Below are 12,019 nucleotides of genomic sequence, written 5' to 3'. Positions count from 1 at the left end.
CCACCCGCTAACAGCAGCCAGAGACCCAGGCTCCCCTCACTGTGCAGACCAGCTTGTGCTGGTACCATTACCTGGTTCTGTTGGAATGAAATACTCAAGCACTTCCAACTTTCTTCCCAATTCTTTCCTAGCTCCCCTGCCAACCCTGCTGACCCTCTTCCACTAAGTATTCTCGCCAGCTGGGCCTTGTGAGGCCTGGTAAGTGGATAACGGTGACACTGTGATAAGCGGGCACAATAAAGGACACAGTCATCAGCAGCATCCCCCTCCTCCAGACAGCAGCTGGGAGGCCCAGACATGAGCTGGGACCCTCCCGTCAGAACCTTGCAGGTGGGCTGAGAGCAAATGGACAGGGCATGTGCGTGTCACACTGTCACTCAAGCACTTAGAACACACCCAGGTGGGACTTTTCTGGTGGTCCAGTGGCTAAGATTCCATGCTCCCAATGCAGGGGGTCCAGGTTTGATGCCTGGTCAGGAAGAACTAGGTCTCACATGCCACAATGAAAAAAGATCACACGTGCCGCAACTAAGACTCATTGCTGCCAAATTAATTAATTAATTAAACACACACACACACACACAAGTGTGCCAAACAGAGCAGAGCAGTTCAGGAGCAGAGACAGCTGTCCCTGGCTGCCTGAGGGAGTAGAAGGCTGAATTTACAACGTGCCATGGAGAAAGAGGTGTCATCAGGCAGGCCCATCTTTCCAGGAGGCAAAAAGTCGTTCCCAGCTTCAGAGAAGGGAGGCGTCAGCCTGATTCCAGAGAGAAAGCCCACAGGAGCAGCTGGTGGTAAGGCCAGAGAGCCAGATGCCAGCAGGTGTCTCCGGGCCTGAGGGCTCCAGGTTGCAGCGCTGCAAGGCTGACCTCTTCTGGCCAAGGAGACACTGCGCACAGCAGGCAAAGAGCCAGGTGCTGCTTCCTGGAAGTGGTTTCTGATTCCCAAGGTTTCGATGGCTCCTTCCTACAGGCAGGAGGCACAAACTAGGGCAGCTAGAATCTTTATTCTGTTGTTATGGGCAAAGCACCAGCCTGGCCATCTGTCTGGAGGGCCACAGTTCCGTCTGCCCCGAATCCAGTCCATCCAGTCTGAGAATTAAGCTTCCTCCAGCAGGGAGGCCTGCTCCACACTCCAGCCTGGGGAGAGCCTGGGAAGGCAGCCAAGGCTGCCTGAACAACCTCAGGAGGGTGCTGCTGTGGGTCTGCATTTCTCTCCTCTGTGCTTGAAGCTTCGCAGTGGATTCTGTGTCTTTGCCTTCTGTGGGGGCAAAGTTACCAGTTGACTGTGGGGAGCAGACGTCTGTCTGCACATAACGAGACAGACTCGGAGAAGTGGGTGGTACTGCTACTTGGCAGGCCCTGCAGGCCATGAGCCAAGGACAGGTGCTGCTTCCAGCACCGCAGGCGCCCACCTTCCTCCTCCTGCAGCATGGAGGACGAGGAGGGCGGTGGGGCCAGGACAGCAGGTTCTCCTTTGCTCTGGAAGCTGCTCATGATGGCCAAGGGAAAGCCCCGGCCCCCGCAACTCTGGCCAGCGGCCAGGGGTCTGGGGCCGATTCTCCTTCCTCCCCCTTGAGGACAAGGGGCAAGCACACCAAGCACACCCTGGTGACAAGGAAACCAGATTGGGGAGGGGGGGGGCGCCTGCAGCCATCACCAAGGCCCCAGGGGACATACCTTGGCCTTCTTAGAGGCGAGGGGCTTCTTCCGCTTCTTGTGAGGGTGGACGAGGCCGCGCAGAGCAGGAGGAACTGGAAGAGACGGCGGGCTCAGCGGCTGCCCCCGCCGCCCTGTGTGCCTGCTCCCACCCCCTCTCCCGCCGGCTCCACCTCCAGTGGCTCCCAACGTGCTCTCCCCTCCTGACCCAGGGCCTGGCACTCCGATCCTCACTGCAATCCTAAGAACACACGACTATCTAGGTTCACACCGCTGTCCCCAGGGATGTCCACTAAAACATGTCTCTACAGTATGTGTCACAGTAAGTATGAAACAACAGAAGGAAAATTAAGAAAGAAAATGCTGCTAAAATAGAAAAGCAGCCTTCATATAATTCCTTCCTCCATGGTCCTTCCTCCCATACCCCTCCTCACCTATCAGGTGCCCCCATCACTGCTCGGGACCTGCTACATGACCCCTGGCCTCTGTCCTCTCACCGACCCAGGGCATAGCTCAGGGTCCCCTCCAGCCAGGCCACACAGGTCCTGACAGGCCTGTGAGCACCACACCACCACACCCTCCCACGTCACCCCAACCCCTAAAGGCCAAAGGTTTGGGGCAATGACTGCTTCTGTGTGACAGAGAGGATGGGATTCCCTTCTAAGGCAGGAGACAGATGGGCCCCAGGTTAAACATTTACAACTAGTTTCCTGTTAACACTTTGAAAATAAAAATAACAACAGGAACAGTGTAAGTAGCTGGACTTTGTCTCCTGCGGACACTTCAAGATAATGGGAACAGCAATAACAGAAAGGAGCTAAGCAAGCCCTGCCTAGGTAAAAAATTAAGGAGACCATGTACTCTTCATTCATGGGGTCAAGGAGACCTCCCAGACTATGCCAGCACAAAAAGGTTCCTCAGGGGAGGGGGCACTAGACCATAAGGTCTGCCAGCCTCCGAAAAGCCTGGCACTGGGATTCACCTTGTCTAAAAGACGCGCTTGCACATCCAGGAGGGCCCTGAGTCAGACCTGATATGGACTCGGGGCCACATAATGCAAGGTAGTCCTGGCCAGATGAAAATCAGAAAACTGCCTCCACATAAGTGGTCTAAACCATCCCGAAAGGGACTTCCCTGGTGGTCCAGTGGTTAAGAGTCCATCTGCCAATACAGGGGACACAGGTTCGATTCCTGGTTCTGAAAGATCCCATGGACCGTGAGGCAACTAAGTCCATGGTGCCCCACAAAAACAGAAGCCGTGGCAACAAGAAGCCCACACACTGAAATGAAGAGTAGCCCGCACTCGCCGCAACTAGAGAAAGCCCAAGAAAACGCAATGAAGACTCAGAGCAACCAAGAATAAATAAATTAAAAAAAAAAAAAGCTCATGGCTACTTCTCTCGCAGTCCACCCATCCTTTCTCCACATCTCTCTTCTCTCCTAATAAACACTTCACTTGTCTTTTTTGTTGTTGTTTAACCTTTTCCCAAATTCTTTCTTCAAACCAGGCAAGAGCCAGCGCCCTGCTCCCAGCCAGAAGTCTCTGGGTGGTCTAGTACGGTTAGGATACAGCGCCTTCACCGCTGTGGTCTAAGTTCAATTCCCACTCAGGGAACTGGGATCCCACTTCAAGCTGCCACACAGACCACCCAAAAGCCACCCAAGATCACATCCCCTCCTCCCCTCTCCCCCTCCTCAGTCCTCACACCACGACCTTGGTTGGTATCCCTTACAGTTCACTTCCTGGGGAACCTGGCCCCATCTCTCTGGCATTTTCCCATCTCTCCTGGATCTTTCCCATCCACTTGCTTGAGGTTCTCCTTGCCATATCCACCAGCTTACGCTAATCCACAGGGGTACCAGGAAAATGGGCCTGCACTCACCTCTCTGCTTCCTTAATCCACTAAACATCTTCAGCATAAAACCCACACATACCCGTTACCAAAGACACAAGGAGTATCATTACCAGGTGCAAAGGGAGCAAGGCTCCTGAACACATTAGCTGGGTTTTGGCCTCATCTACACCATAGAAACCACTCTTGGGATCCATTCTTTTCTTGGCTGTGCCATGCAGCATGAAGGATGTGGGATCTTAGTTCCCTGGCCAGGGATTAAACATCAAACCCATGTTCCCTGTTCAGAGTCTTAACCACTGAACCACCAGGAAAGTCCCTCTTGGGGTCCATCCTTGACCTCATAACTGTGATCCCAATATCCCTCATCCCCACAAGGCTCAGGCAGGTCTATTCTCTATTTCCCACCCCTGGTGTCCCCGGTCAAACGTTCTGGACTCAGACACCCAAGCCCAGCTTGGCCTGGTCACTAACCCTAAGCCTCCTCCAGCACAAGTAGCACTGTCTCCTACTCGTGACTCCCACACCATACCCAGTCACTCCCTCTACACACAGGAGGCTGCCTGGCCAGGTACTGGCTCGCTCTTTCACAGGACCAGGCTCTAGATGTGAGACCCCTGGCCTTGAAGGGGCAGACTGATGTCTCCTTGAAGGCAGAGTGCTGGTTTCCTGTCTCCCCCACAGAGAGAGCAACGCCTACGCAGGGGGACTGTGCAGAGTTATGTCTGTGTACATGCTCACTGCCCAGATCCCATGGTTGTGTCACCCCAGTGCACAGCAGCCCAGGGATGAATGCGCAGCCCGCCCCCAGCCCTGCTCACCCAGGTAGTCAGGGACGTTGCCCAGGTGAGGCTTTACCACAGCGGGGTGTAAGGGCAGGTCGTGCCGCAGCAACTGGAGGTCCCTGGGATTGTCTTCAAAGTATGTCTGGCAGGGGAGAAAAGCAGGCACTGCATGGTCGGTCCTCCTTTTGTAATTTCATGGGTTTGTTTTTTTTTGTTTTTACAGGGGAGTTTTTGAACAGGTAGCCTGTGTTCCAATTGTTAAGGCTGAGATTTCCCACTGCCTTGTCACTGGGGCCCCCTCCCAGAGGCAGCTCAGGCATGTGTCCCCGTTCTCACTCCCTATTCAGTGGGGGCAGTTAGGAGCACACCACCCCCTCCTCACTGGGAATCACTCCATGGCCGTGCACCTTCTAACTGACACATAAACAGCTGCCTCCTCCTTTTCTGTGTAATGCATGCTGCATGAATGCACCTGACTCGGTTTACTGCATCCCCAGGGTGGACTCCCTAGTGTTTCCACCTTGGGAATCATAACGGAACGCAGGCACCCATACAGTTGTGACCTCACACAACTCTTACTACTGTGTCAAGAGAATAAACCTCAGAAGCTGTGCTTCTGATGGACACAGCCACTGTCCACCTCAGAAACTCGGCCAATTCACCTCCCAGCAGGACAGCTGGTGTCCTTACTCACTCTTGGCCTGTTTCCTCCCCATGACCTGCTAAAGGCACGGTCTGCTGCCCAGCTCACTGCCTCTCACACTCACAGCTTTGCCTCTGGCCTCCAGGACAGGCGATGCCCTGAAGCCTCCCCTTTGCCCACCCACCCCGACCACAGCCCCTTACTTTGAGCTTCTCTGAGTGCAGGAGCTCCTCTTTGATCTCCTTCAGCCTTGCCTCGCGGATGGCTTGTTTAGTCACTGAGCGCATGGCATCCTGGGGGCAGACATCAAAGGTCAACATGGCAGGGCTGCCTGAGCCCGCCCTCCTGCCAGGGTGCTGAGCAACAAGGGCCTGACTGTGGGTCCTAGAGGAGCCCCAAGTACCCACATCCCCACAGGGCCCCACTCACCCTGCAGCGGTAGCGGAAGCCCTCGATCTCCTCCATGTGGAACTGGTAAGGAAGCAGGACAGGGGCCCCACTGTCTGCAGAGAAGACTGCAGTGAGGGTCCTGCAGACTGAAAGCTTGGGCAGGGTCTATGCAGGCCTTCTGCTCAGAACCTCCCAGGTCTGCTCCCTGGGGTGAGGCAGCCAGGGATCCAGCCCACTCTTTCCCACAATGCAGACATGCAGCAAAAACCCTGGGTCTCATGGACAGTTCACGACAGGGGATCCACCCTGCTGCAGCCAGGGCAGTTTCCTGTCCCCATGTCCCGGGTCCTGTCATATCTCTCAGCCTTAGGACCTGCCCACTCGCCTACTCTCCTACTCTGAGGCCACTCTAGCCACAAAGTATGTGCAATGACAGCCACGGAGCACTAAGGAGCACCAGACCTTGAAGTTTAAAGTCTCACGACAGAAGCCTGGCCCTCTCTCAGGTCAGTGAGGGCAGGGCTCTTACCTCCACTGAGAAGCTCCTCGATCTTGCCCAGCTGAGACTGCTCTGTGGGCAGCACGAAGGTCAAGACTATGCCGGGGTTGTTGGCACGTGCCGTCCTGCAAGGAGAGACAACCCAGCCCGTGTCTCTGGCTGTGTGTCCCACAGTGTGCCCACAGTCCAGGTGCCCAGTCCACTATGCCTCAGTTCTCCTACCTGCCAGCCCTGTGTATGTAGGCCTCGGGGGTGGGGGGGAGATCAAAGTTGAGCACAGCACACACGTGGTGGAAGTCTATGCCCCGCGCCACGCCTGCCTCCGGATCTGAAGCCCTGTAAGAAAACATGCCAACCTCAAACTGAGCCCTCCTCTCCTCAGAGGCCATGTTCTCAAACTTATTTAATCAGCATGATCGCTCAACAAAGCCTGGTATGGAATTACAAGACACTCCTCTGAGTAAGATTCTTAAACATTATAACTGGAGCTAGGGTAGTGGGGGCAGCCAAACCCTGGAACTCATTGCCCACAGGGCAACCCGAGAACCACTCCAAGCCAGCCACCCAAGAGGCAGACAGAGACTGGTGGCTCCCTTTCTCCCGAAGAAAGATCCTTCCTGCAAGTCACAGCTAGTGGAGGCTGAGCCACGTTCCTCACAGGATGACAGCACGCCAACAAGTCAGGCAGTATGGCCGTTCATGCTGCCCATGAAGTACAGGCCTGTGCGCCCTTTACTCCCTGCCCCCACATGCTGGTTTCCCAGTCTTCTGAAAGGTGGCTCTCCCTAGCAAGGGCTGAGAGATAAAAGTGGACTCACTTGTCCCGCTTGGGTCCTTTGCCCCGATGCTTGCCCTTGACTGGAGGCCCCAGGACTTCAGCATCTGTTGCTATGACGCAGTCGTAGAAGCCTTGGTTGAACTGCGAGATGATGTGGCACCTGTGGCCCAAGAGCAGAAGAAAGTCAGACCTAAGAGCACTGGAGGTCTCTCCTCCACCCTCCGCCTGGTCATAACGGTCATCTTTCTGACTCTTCCCTCTTCTTCAATTCTTCCCCAACTTAATCTTTGTGCCTCAATCTCGTCAAGTGAAGATGGAGTTATAGTTGGTATTGCAGAGTTGTGAGAGATAGTCATTGAGGATCAGTCAAGCCCGGGGCCCTCAATCCACTAAGCACTTAAGAAACAGGAAGAGCGACTGTGTCTCCCCTTTTCCATCTTCACGTTCAACCGAGACATGGGAGTCGGCACACCTGGAGCGTAGTGGAAGCTCTCCATTGAGCACACAGGCGGGGATGCTGAATTGCTCCAGGAATAGGCGCAGCCGGTAACTCCGCTCCAGAGTGTTGACAAAGAGCAGAGACTTTCCCCGAATCAACGACAGCTTGAGCAGGGCATAGAGCAACAGAAATTTGTCTTCCTCAGTCTCACAGACCACCTGAAACTGCTGTAACTGGTCTGGCCCTGGTAGCTGGGACTCCTGTAACTTGAGGGTAACCTAGGGGAGGACAGGCCTGTGGTCAGGAAAAAAGAGAAGACAGAAATGCTACTGCAAGCCGCTGGCTTGCCAACCACAGCGCTGGTGTGTTAGTGGAGGGTGCCCTGGGTCCCTTCCAACTGTGTACAGTCAGAATTCAAAGTATACTAACTACTGCAGTTTACAAAAGACACAAAACTACACACAATTTGGGGCACAAATCAAAGTGAAACACACTGTAAATGACTAGAGTGAGAAGAAACCCCTACAGTAGCAACCTTTTTGAAGAGTAAAGTTCACATAAGGGGAGAATTTTGATCGTGTCACTCAGAGCACCCTTTCTGCCCTTTGGGGGTCCCTGATCAGGCCTTTAGGCAAAGCATGGTTTGAAACCAGCAGATACCTGGGACTACATAGTGACTTTAGGTTGGAGGATACAGGAGTGCCTAACAACATTGGACTTCTAGTGCCTCAGAACCAGGAATACTAAACGAGGAGTTTCCCACCCCAAATAACAAAGGGTTCCTTTGAGAAGGCAGGAGCGAGTCCTCTGAGTCTCCCGATGGTCCCATGGGGCCCTTACCGGGTTATGCAGTACCAGCTCCTTAAGTGCTTGCACATCCTCATTAAAAGTAGCTGACATCAGAAAAGCCTGGTAAATCCGGGGCAAGTGACTAAAATGAAACAGAGCCCCATCAAACTCCATTCTAAGGCCTCTAACAGGGGCAGCTGAACTGGCCCCCTCGCTCCAGGCCCTACTGTGTATTCACCACCCTTTCTCCTTACCAGAGAAGACTCTTCAGTTCCTCCTCAAAGCCAAAGGAGAAAAGAAGATCAGCCTCATCGACCACCAGCAGCTCCATGGAGTCTCGAAGCTTCAAGTTGTCTTGCTGCAAGTGGTTTAATATGCGGGATGGAGTCCCCACCACCACATCAGGCTTCTCCATCAGCACAGCTCTGTAGATAGGCAACACCTCAGTATTAAGTAGAAGGTAGCAGCTGGGACCTCACCCCAAATCAGATCTCGTTTTTGCTGCACACAAACCCCATCCCACATTCCAGTGCAGATTCATTCCCTCACAGCCCTGGTGTTCTAACCCACCTCTGAGAGGCTGAGTCTTCAGCAGCTGAGACATTGGCCACCCGGATGTCTCGAGCACAATAGGCAGCCAGTTGCTGAATCATGGATTGGGCCTGCCTCGCCAGCTCCTTAGTCGGCACAAGGACAAGGGCTCTCACAGCCTGCTCCACCACGGGGCCTGTCTGCAAGAATTAAAGACTTCAGCCAGTCAGTTATCATCATGGCCACCGGATGCTTTTCTCTACCTCTTCCAGGCAATCTGATCACGTACTATGACTTCAACACAACAATCTAGTTGTGTTTTGATCACCCCTTCACTTACTTCACCCATCTCTGAATGTAGATAACAAGGCCCTTTCCCCAGGCACTGAACTCAAAAAGGATAACTTACTTTATTGTTACAAAGTTACTTAAAACGTGCCAGTTACTGGTGAACCACCAGTTACTTCTCTGGTGGTCCAGTAGCTAAGCTCTGTGCTCCCAATAGGCTCAGGTTCAATCCCTGGTCAGGGAACTAGATCCTGCCCGCCACAACTAAGAGTCCACATGGCACTACTAAGGATTCCCACATGCCGTAAGGAAGAAGGAAGATGCCTCAACTAGGATCTGGAGCAGCCAGACAGGAGACCAAACTAGTCCATCCTAAAGGAAATCAGTCCTGAATGTTCATTGGAAGGACTGATACTGAAGCTGAAACTCCAATACTTCGGCCACCTGATGTGAAGAACTGACTCATTGGAAAAGACCCTGATGCCGGGAAAGACTGAAGGTGGGAGAAGGGGATGACAGAGGATGAAATGGTTGAATGGCATCACCGATTCCATGGACATGAGTTTGAGTAAGCTCCGGGAGTTGGTGATGGATAGGGAAGCTTGGCTTGCTGCAGTCCAGGTGTCGCGGAGTCAGACACGACCGAGAGACTGAACTGAGTACAAAGAATAATGGTCGCAAAGCCTGGACTAGAACCCAAGTAACCTGAATCCCAGTTCAGAGCGTTTACCAGAAAATCATTAGGTTCTCTTAGACCAGCCTTCATGTGTAAGAGATCCAAAGAAAACCCGGCTCTTGGGGAAGACGGGTGCGTGAGGGTGGCCGGCACAGCCTTCAAAGAGGGCACAACGGAACTCAAACGCCTGCATTTCCCTTTCTCGGCCTTTGGGGCCTCTCCCCCGACTCACCGCCTTCCTGTGGAGCAGCAGCTGTAGCATAGGAATGGCATAAGCGGCGGTCTTCCCGGAACCGGTGCGGGCGCGAGCCAGGAGGTCCTTCCCCTCCAGCGCCAGCGGGATGGCCTTCTCCTGGATCAACGTGGGTCGCGACCAGCCCAGATCAGTGACGGCCTAGGAGAGACAAGGGACGGCTCAGGCGGCGTGCTGCCCTGCCACCGCTCCCATCCACCGTCGGTTCGGCTCCTCAGCCCTCCCCGGTACCTGTAGGAGCCGGTGGTCCAGGCCCATGTGTTCGAAGCCCAACGATTCTGGATCCTCCATGCTGCTGCTCTGTAGTGACAGCGCGCAGGCGCGACAGGAAGAGCACGACACGACGCGTGAGCCGGTCAAAGCAGCAGCCAATCAGTTTCAAAGGAGTTGGCCATGGCTTCCGGTGTTCCGGCTGGGCTCTGCGGCTGCTGCTGCTGCGCTCTATCTGTGGGGTCTGGGAGAGGCGGCAGGCGGCGGAGAGCCCACGGGTCCTTGCCCGTCCCCTGACGCTACCTCTAAATGGCGTTTTGGGTTAGGGTTACCTGCGGCAGAGGCGGGGCTCCGTGGAGGTGGGTGAGGTCCCCTCCGTGCCCGCCTTCGCCCACCGACACCGGCCACACAATCCTCCAGTTTCTCCACCAGGTTGCGTGTTTATGGCTTTACCTTCATCTAGCGCTTGATTTTTAACAGCCTCGCCCTAGCAATTATGCCAGTATTAGTTGTAGTTATATTGGCAAATACATCAATGTTTAGAATGCTCGTCTGTGTACTACCTAAGAAAAGGGATGCCGCGGGTGGTACCTTACCACGTTTGGGAAATACTGGTGAGTCCTGCGCCCTTTCCTGCCATTATGCATCTGGGGGATCTCTATCAGGTTTATGTGCAAGCATTAATTGCTCTGCCACCGACTATGCTTAGGAAAAGTGCACCAGCATATGTATTCCAGGGTTGTTTGCCTGTAGCAGTGGTGGGAACGTGGGAATCAAACGCAATGGCTTTCGGAGTAAAAAGCAAGCGACACTGGGTGTACCAGCATGGTTTAGGGTCACAGGCAGAAAAAGGACAAGCTATAACAATTGAACTGTCCAAGAATGAAGTTTGGAAGAATGAGTAGCATAAGAAAAGAGGAAGGTAGGTTGCTCTGGGGTTCCCAAAGGTAGCAACCTGTGTTGCCTGCACAGCTTGGTTAAAAATAATTCTTCGGCGTTCCCTGCAGGTCTGGTGGTTAGGATTCCAGGCTTTCACTGCTGTGGCCTGGATTCATTTCCTTTTGGAGGACTGAGATTCCGCAAGCAGTAAGACTCAGCCAAAAAAAAGGGGTGGATTTTTGGTCCCCACTTGTATCTGTTTGCTATTGCTCCTGTAACAAATCATCATAAATTTGGTGGCTTAACACAGACTTACTATTTTACAGTTCTATAGGTCGTAAGTGTGACAAGGCCTCTCTAAGCTTAAATCAGGAGGTTGGTGGGGCTCCATTCCCTTCTGGAGGTTCTAAAGGAATCTTTTTTTTTTTTTTACCTTTTACAGCTTCACATGTGGCCCCCCTTGTTTGTTTTCAAAGCTGTTAATGGAGGGTTGAGTCCTTGTGTCACATCATTACAACCTTCTTTTGCTTCCCTCTTGCATTTTTCAAGAACCTTTGTTATGACCTTCGGCCCTCCCAGATAATTCAGGATAATCTCATTTTAAAAGCAGATGACAGCAACCTTAATTTCTCTTTGCCACGTTTGGTAACATATTCACAGGTTTCAGGAATTAGTACATTTAGTTGGACATTATTGGGAAGTTATTAGTCTGCCTACCATGTGTGTTAACGGGGATGCACGATGTCCATCCTTTTGTGACCACATAGACTGTAGCCCACCAGGCTCCTCTGTCCGTGGAATTCTCCAGGCAAGAATACTGGTATGGGTTGCCATTCCCCTCTCCAGGGGATCTTCCCGACCCAGGGATTGAACCTGGGTCTCCTGCATTGTTGGCCGATTCTTTACTGTCTGAGCCACTAGGGATGCCCATTCTGCCTACCACACCACACCAAACATAAACTTAGTCAGACTGGACGTAAATGTTGCTCAGGAATCTATATGGATGAGTTTCTCAGGTGACCCTATGCATCTATTCTGACATGGGCCCAGCATGAGATCCAGAAGTCAGGCTCTGGGTGTTATTAGGGTGAGAACTGAGAGCACCACAGGTAAAGTGAGGCTGGAACCAAAACATGGAGATGGGGACTGGGCCAGGGATAATGGGGTGAGTAGAGACTCCTGTGCCCCCACAGCCTTTTTGTATAAGGATAGAAGGCTATTTGGTAAGGATGTTTTATAACCTAAGAAAGCAAGAACTTCAGAATGGAATCAGGGTAGTATTGGGGGAAAAGGTCCCCAGAATTCCTTGGATGTAGCTTGAATTATTTTTAAAAAATTTTCCTAGGCT

General features: G+C 52.9%; 1 protein-coding gene across 2 annotated transcripts; it reads right to left on the bottom strand.

The window, feature by feature from the left end:
• Positions 1-533: 533 nt before the first annotated feature.
• Positions 534-9,889, bottom strand: DDX56 (DEAD-box helicase 56). Of its 2 annotated transcripts, none has more exons than NM_001034329.2 (14): positions 9,814-9,889; positions 9,562-9,723; positions 8,405-8,565; positions 8,089-8,259; positions 7,886-7,976; positions 7,079-7,323; positions 6,647-6,766; positions 6,051-6,164; positions 5,859-5,953; positions 5,369-5,442; positions 5,143-5,232; positions 4,333-4,438; positions 1,680-1,753; positions 534-1,260 (listed from the first exon to the last, which is right to left on the bottom strand). In NM_001034329.2, exons 1-14 carry the CDS (start codon positions 9,871-9,873, stop codon positions 1,183-1,185), a joined length of 1,641 nt encoding a protein of 546 aa, NP_001029501.1. In that variant the 5' UTR covers positions 9,874-9,889; the 3' UTR covers positions 534-1,182. The 2 variants fall into 2 exon arrangements, with proteins under 2 accessions (NP_001029501.1, XP_005205644.1); XM_005205587.5 differs by having other exon boundaries at positions 536-1,260; positions 7,079-7,209; positions 9,814-9,884.
• Between the last annotated feature and the right edge of the window lie 2,130 nt (positions 9,890-12,019).

The sequence above is a fragment of the Bos taurus genome, chromosome 4 (assembly GCF_002263795.3).
Source record: "Bos taurus isolate L1 Dominette 01449 registration number 42190680 breed Hereford chromosome 4, ARS-UCD2.0, whole genome shotgun sequence".
Lineage (NCBI taxonomy): Eukaryota > Metazoa > Chordata > Mammalia > Artiodactyla > Bovidae > Bos > Bos taurus.
Note: the sequence above shows the minus strand (reverse complement) of the source record. Positions and strands in the feature narration are given on the sequence as shown.